The 7,942-nt window shown below is 34.2% G+C and overlaps 1 protein-coding gene across 1 annotated transcript; it reads right to left on the bottom strand.

Moving 5' to 3' along the window:
• Positions 1 to 1,228: 1,228 nt before the first annotated feature.
• On the bottom strand, positions 1,229 to 2,952 carry LOC114178941 (protein LATERAL ORGAN BOUNDARIES-like). The gene is made up of 2 exons (XM_028065097.1): positions 2,789 to 2,952; positions 1,229 to 2,389 (listed from the first exon to the last, which is right to left on the bottom strand). Exon 2 carries the CDS (start codon positions 2,351 to 2,353, stop codon positions 1,532 to 1,534), a length of 822 nt encoding a protein of 273 aa, XP_027920898.1. The 5' UTR covers positions 2,354 to 2,389; positions 2,789 to 2,952; the 3' UTR covers positions 1,229 to 1,531.
• Between the last annotated feature and the right edge of the window lie 4,990 nt (positions 2,953 to 7,942).

Genomic DNA, 7,942 nt, shown 5'->3' on the forward strand with positions numbered 1-7,942 from the left:
AAATTTGGGTAGGATTTTTTATATCTTATGTTTTTCTTTATCTGTCATAAATTCTTTATGAAATTTGTTTCTTTTTATTTATTGAAGTTTAAGAAAGACTTAAGTATGTGTTGCCAATTATGCTCTGCAATAACTTTAATTTTTAATTATTTAATTGATTTATGAAAAGGTCTATATTTGATTTTTTTTGCCATTAATAAGTATTATTATAGAGGAAAATTAATGAATTAATTATATTATATATGGCTAACCAGTTAGTCATATAGAGGACAGTGATAATATAGTATTAAATAAGGTAAATTTTCTTGTTAGCTAAATGTGGAGCAGCAAACTACTCTCATCCCTTCTTGCAATACACTTTATAATTAATAAATTATTTAAATTAATACACAGGATAGATAAAAAACATAATAGGAAATTATAGTATATACACTTTTAATAAAATCAAGAACATTTACTATATATATTCCTTAATTTTTTTTAAAGGCCAATTAATAGACAGATCTCTTAACTCTCAACAACATTCATATTTATATATATTTTATATAGAGTTCACCTTGCTTGTATTTCATTTTCTATATCTTTTTTGTTAATGAAATTTGGTATAGTATCTTTAGTGAACTTCTCCTAAGTTATTTTAAGGAAGAAAAAAATAACTAAATATCTTCACAAACTAAAATTAAGTTATACATATAAATTAAAACAAAAACAAAAAAAAAAATAGTTCAATTGCATATATAAGAGAATCTCTATATAGTAGTTCATTTATAAGTTACTGATAACTTGTGAAAAACTTCAATCTTTCCTTTTCTCAAAGAAGTTATCACAAACATACCTACACCAAACCTCATTAAGTGGAAACATCTATCAAGACCATTAAAAATAAAATCCAGGACAATGTATTAAACTGTTGGAAATAGTAAAATATATGTCTCTTAATTCGCCTCTCAAAGAACATGCAATCAAATACCAGTGTTTTCTAAATATATTTTAACTTATTATCGCTTGTTATAAAGTAAGACTCTTACTTTCAAAAATCTCACAAGTTATAATAACCTTTTAATTATAATAACAAATAATCTATCAAAAATGCTAGCTTTGGCAGCATTCTTCTTGGCGTGGAAGGAAGGGGAAGCCAAAGAAAACGTGAAAATGTTAAAGAAAAAGATTGACGTATACCCTTAGGGCTAAAACTTGGAAAGAAACAAGAAGATTGAAAAAACGATGTGATTAACATGATTAACAATGTAGTAATGTATTGCGATACAAAGAGACAAACATTAGAAAGGGTTTGATATGAGAGTTGCCATAGTACAAGAAATCTAAGGATTTTGATGAAGTTAATTATTTTACTAAACATAAAAGAGAGGGAGGGAGAGAAAAGAAATTTGTTAAACGAAAACCCGTACTAACACATGTAAATGTGTTACTTCTGGCGTGAGAGATATATAAACCTAAAATCTAAGGAGAAAACCAAATACCTTGTTTGAACAGCGTTGAAGTTTAAGAACGTGAGAAATGGACACCATAACTACTTGATTGAAAAATCAAGCACATTCTTTGCATCCTCACTTTCACACTGTTGTTGCTGATGGGGCTGTCCCTGCTGTGGCGAGAGGAGCAACTGTGCCTCAATGGGATGTTGTTCCCCTAGCTGCTGCATTTGGTAAGCTCCAACATTACCAAAATTTCCAAGAGCCAAAGAAGGAGACAACAATTCTGCTTGGGTCCCAAATCCACCATTACTAGGTTCAAAACCACCAAACACTTGGTGCTCATAGTTTCTAAACATCTGTTGCTGCTCCCTAGTTGCAAGAACTATCTGCTGAGCTTCTTGAAAATCCTGCTGCTGAGGGTCGCGAACCACCGTATGGCCACCGCCATGGCCAACCAAAATCTGCTGCGGCGCCATGTTGTTGCCACCATGATTGAACAGAGGTTGATGAGGAGGAGGCACGGCAATCTCGGCTGGTGGCACCATCCCAGGATTCTCCAACAGAATCTGCATAGTCTGGGTACTCACATAAGTGGACAATTCCTTCTTCGCGCTGTGAATTTCCATTTGTATTTGACGGAGCCGTTGCTGTAGTAACGAAATTAATCCCACACAGCCATACACGGGGTCACGCAATCGCGCCTCCGCCTCATACGCCAGCGACTTAACGGCGTCGTCGCGCTGCGCCACGCTGAGCTCGTTCAGCAGCTTCGACACGTTGCTGGCGCCGAACACGCGGTGCACGCACTCGAACCGTTGCGGGTTGTCCGGCGGAAAGTACGGCGCGAACACACACTCCTGCGTGCACTTCCGGCGCAGAAGCTTGCACGCGGCGCACGGCGAATTCAACGACGACATCTTCCCTAAGCTCCCCTCCTCTTACTTCACCGTCACCTGGATGAACCACGTCAATTCATGATTATTAATTTCATATTGCTAATAAGGATAACAATTTCTGTGATTGTTATTAATTATCACTCAAAATAGGAATCTTTAACGATTATTCATTTCTTGATAATTGATTTCTCAAAGGAATAGAGAGATCAAAAGCAAACGGTTATATGAATAGTTACCCTATAACAAGATTAGGTTATTAAACTAATAGCGTGCAGGCCGTTAAATTGATGAAACCACAATAAACGACGATGAATTGACGATTGATTAGTTTTTCATTTCGGATTCAAGAAATTATTAAAATAATCAGGTGATGAAAATAAAATACGAGGACATTTGGGATTTTAAAATTTTCTTGATGAACGATAAAGGCGATGGAGAAAGGAGAATAGAACTTACGGAGGTGTGAAATGGAGACTCCGGCGTAGAAAGAAGATGAAAAAGGAGGAATGTGAAGATGATGAGAGAGGAAGAGATGATTGTAGTTTCTTCAATTTTCAGCGCTACTGCCACAAGCAACCCTTCTTCGACGATGCTATGTGATTCCTCGTCTCGTCGTTTTTTGTTGTTTATATATATAACATACTTTCTTCACAAGATTTCCCTCTCTCTGTGTGTAGGGTACGTAACTATTTTCACAACTTCTCTCTATTAATTATTAATTAATTTAATGAAGATTAGAACGGAAAAGATTTATTAACTTAGAGAAAATATAAACAGAATTTTCCGGACCTTAAACAATATTTATAATTTTTTTCAATCAATTTCTCCCTATCACTTTAAACTAGTAAAAAAAAAATCACTAACACTCTCACTCGCTTTGTCAGTGAAACCGTTCAACGATATATGCTAATAGACTATAAATTCATTATATAATCGACAAAGTCATCAATTATTGATTATATAATGTAAATAATCTATTAAGGAAATGTTTTTGGCGTTGAAGTTATTATTTAATCGATTAAAACGCATGGTAATTCACTGAATTTCTCCTTTTAAGAGTTGATCTCTATTAACTTCTTAACCAATTTTTCAAATAATCAATTACTCATTTTTCTCTTCTCTGGATCCTATATATAACTATATAGAAACCTGATGCATGGGTTCGAGAGGTCAATGTACCCCTCGGCCTAAGGTACAATCAAGAACTCCTAGACAATAAATTGAAAAGACAGCAACGTAAATCCACGAAGACAAATTATCACCATACCGAGGACATTGTTGATCCCGAACACGATGATCGAGGACTCAAAGAGTAAACAGAATTAAGAACGTCACTATTTAAGTTATTGATCGAGATGGTACACAATCAAATAAAATATATTAGCTATATGAAAATGAGTTTCAATTTGTGAGTGAATTCATTATGGGTTTGAGTTGAGTTAGGTTGAGAAAAAATTATTTTTTTAAAGTGGATTAAACTCAATCGGGCTCACTTAACTCACACGTTCGAACCAGGTTGAAAGTGGGTTGACTTACTTAACCCATCAACAAATTTTTAATTTTTTTTAATAATTATTTATTATTCATAATTATATAGGTTCACAATTTCGTATTTTTAAATGGTAGAATGTTGCTCAATAATATTTGAATAGTTTGAATATTTAATTAATTTGATTGTCAAGTTTTATACATTGATACTTTAATCTTTAACTATAATCTTTATAATAAATTACTCAAGCAACCGTCTTATAAACATTGTTTTCTAAATTAGCATGACAATTTTTTTCTAAATTAGCATGACAAAAATGAGTAGTTTTTTTATTTATATTTTGTTGAATAGCATGACAACAAATGTGTAATATTAGTCATGTTTTCTTAGACTATATGGATACTTTCTTGGAAATAATTCATCATATATTGGTGGTGAGCATGATGAAGACATTGATTCTTGATTTTTCTGAGATTTTCATCTCATGGGTTGCTTAAAAAATTATTTAAATACTTAAAAATAACTAACTATTTTTTTTGTGGGATTGTGAGCCAACCCACTTAACCCCCAACCCATGGTGGGTCGAGTCAGGTTGCAAAATTTCTGGTTCGCCATAAAGTGAGTCATGCAAAACTAATTAAGGATCTTTAAGAGTTATGATTCTCACTCCATAAAACATAATAGAGCACTAACCTTGATCCATGAGAGATCATGTGAATATGCGTTCTTCAAATTTGTAATCTTGTGTGCTCTTCAACCACCGTTTTCCAATCTATCTCTTTGCCTTTCTTTTTCTTCTCACACGTTCTTGATGGGTTACCGTGAAAAGAACCTTATGGCCAAAGACAGAACTCTTATTCCTTTTATATATCAACGTCCATCAAGTTGGTTTTTATTTTATCTTTATCTTTATTTTATTTTATTATCACTTCCCATAATAATAACCAATAAGTCTTTATATTTTATTAAATCACAATTGGGCCATCATAATATTTCAAATGAGTCACTAATAGAATTAATTCGTCAATTAATTCTAACATTCTCCCACTTGACTTATAAGATGTCATAACATTATGTGATTTAATACATAAACATAATGCACAATAAAAGACCTTGCATAAATTGGTTCCATCATTATTCATAATTAAAGATACAAACATAATAAGAGTCATGGCGGTCACACATCATTTGATCGACATGATCCCTTCCATGTACTACTATATCATCCCTTTCTCCTTAATATGACCTTAAAAACGAGAAGTCAATAATGGGTTCAAACATAATGTCATTTTACAAAGCAATAACATAACATAATTTGTTTTCTTCATCATAATTTGCATGCATAAACATAAAGAAGAAAACACAGATTTCAGAAATTTATACATTAAGGAGCTCAGAGTGTCACATAAACATTCAAAACATTAACATTCAATATTCACTAGTAGACATAATGCCTATATTCTTTACATGACCAGCATACAATTTGGGCGGTAACCCTTTTGTTAAAGGGTCAGCAATCATAAGATCTGTGCTAATATGTTCTATTGACACTTTACGTTTCTGAACTTCTTCTTTAATGGCAAAGTATTTCAACTCCATATGTTTAGCACCTTTAGAATACTTGTCGTTTTTAGAAAAGAAGACTGCTGCAGAATTATCACAATAAATTTTCAGCGGCTTGGAAATACTGTCGACTACTCCAAGTCCTAAAATAAAGTTCCGCAACCAATTAGCCTGAACTGTGGCATCAAAGCATGCCACAAATTCAGCTTCCATGGTGGATGCAGCAATGACAGACTGCTTCACACTTTTCCATGAAATCGCTCCTCCGGCTAAAGATACACATAACCAAATGTACTCTCTTGTATCCACACAGCCGACAAAGTCTGAATCTGTATAACCTATCACCTCCAGGTGATCAGATTTTCTATAAGTAAGCATGTGATTCTTTGTTCCTTGTAGGTATCTTAAAACTTTCTTTGCAGCTTTCCAATGCTCCAAACCTGGATTACTTTGGTATCTACCAAGTATACCAACTGCAGAGCTAATATCTGACCTCGTACAGGTTTGAGCATACATCAAACTCCCAACAACAGATGCATAAGGGATATTTTCCATCTGTTTCCGTTCCAAATCATTCTTTGGACATTGCATGAGACTAAACTTGTCTCCTTTCTGTATTGGAACAGGAGATGCTGAACATTTATCCATTTTGAATCTCTCTAAAACTTTATTAATGTATGCATTCTGAGACAAACCTAACAGTCTTTGTGATCTGTCACAGAATATTTCTATCTCTATCACATAGTATGCCTCACCCATATCTTTCATTTCAAAGTTATTAGAGAGAAACCTCTTAGTCTCAATTAATAGACCAAGATCATTAGTCGCAAGCAAGATATCATCAACATATAGAGTCAGAAATATAAACTTACTCCCACTAACCTTCAGATATATACACCGATCAACGGTGTTTTCCTTAAATCCAAAGGACACAATAGTATCATTGAACTTAAGATACCATTGTCGAGAAGCTTGTTTAAGTCCATATATCGATCTCTTAAGTTTACACACCATGTGCTCCTTTCCTTCTTCAACGAACCCCACCGGTTGGTCCATATAGACATCCTCTTCTAAATCCCCATTCAGAAAAGCAGTTTTAACATCCATTTGATGCAACTCAAGATCATAATGAGCTACTAATGCCATGATAATTCTAAAAGAATCTTTCTTAGAAACAGGCGAAAATGTTTCCTTATAGTCAATGCCATCCTTCTGAGTAAAACCTTTGGCAACAAGACGGGCCTTGTAATGTTCAATATTGCCTTGAGAGTCACGCTTAGTCTTAAAGACCCATTTACACCCAACTTTCTTGCATCCTTCTGGCAATTCCACAAGGTCCCATACGTCATTATGTGCCATTGATTTAAGCTCATCTTTCATGGCATCTAACCACTTATCAGAATTATCACCATTAATGGCTTCTGAAAAAGAAATTGGATCATTATCAATGCTTAAGTCATTTTCTGACTCTTGTAGATAAACCACATAGTCATTCGAAATAGCAGACTTTCTATCTCTGTGAGATCTTCTTAATACTATTTCTCGTGATTGTTCTACTATCGGTTCATTATTAACCTCGGGATCATTAATTTGTTGTTCTTCTTGATTGTTATAAGTTTCTACAACATGTGGAACAACAACTCTTGATAAAGAAGTACTAGTTATAGGAACTTGTACTCTAACTTCCTTAATCTCCACATTTCGTGAAGTTTCACTCCCGCTGGTTTCACCATTTTCAATGAACCGAGCATTTCCAGTTTCAACGATTCTAGTACTATGGGTAGGACAGTAAAACATATACCCCTTTGATTTTTCTGGATAACCAATGAAAAATCCACTGATTGTTCTTTTATCCAGTTTCTTTTCTTGCGGATTGTATATTCTTACTTCTGCCTGACAACCCCAAACATGCAGGTGTCTCAAACTGGGTTTCTTATTCGTCCATAACTCAAAAGGAGTCTTTTGAACAGCTTTACTAGGAACCCTGTTCAACAAATACATGGCAGTCTTTAAAGCATACATCCACAATGATACAGGTAAACATGAATTACTTAACATACTCCTAACCATATCCATTAAGGTTCGATTACGCCTTTCTGATACACCATTTTGTTGTGGTATGTCTGGCATTGTGTATTGAGCACAAATACCACATTTCTCAAGGAACTTTGCGAACGGACCAAGGTGTTGTCCACTTTCATCATATCTTCCATAATACTCACCACCTCTATCAGACCTTACGATTTTTACCTTTTTGTCTAATTGCCTTTCCACTTCATTCATATAAACTTTCAAGGCATTTACTGACTGAGATTTCTCATGAAGTACTTCTCTTTATTGAAAGAATTTACATCAAACGGACCACATATATCATATGTATGATTTCAAGAAGCCGAGTGCTTCTCGTGGCTCCTTTCTTTGTGTGTTTAGTTTGTTTGCCTTTAATACAATCCACACACACATTCAGATCAGTAAAATCTAAATCCGGAAGGATTTCATTCTTTACTAATCTTTGCATTCTTTCTTTGGAAATATGTCCCAAACGTTTATGCCACAAG

Source organism: Vigna unguiculata, chromosome 3 (genome assembly GCF_004118075.2).
Source record: "Vigna unguiculata cultivar IT97K-499-35 chromosome 3, ASM411807v1, whole genome shotgun sequence".
Lineage (NCBI taxonomy): Eukaryota > Viridiplantae > Streptophyta > Magnoliopsida > Fabales > Fabaceae > Vigna > Vigna unguiculata.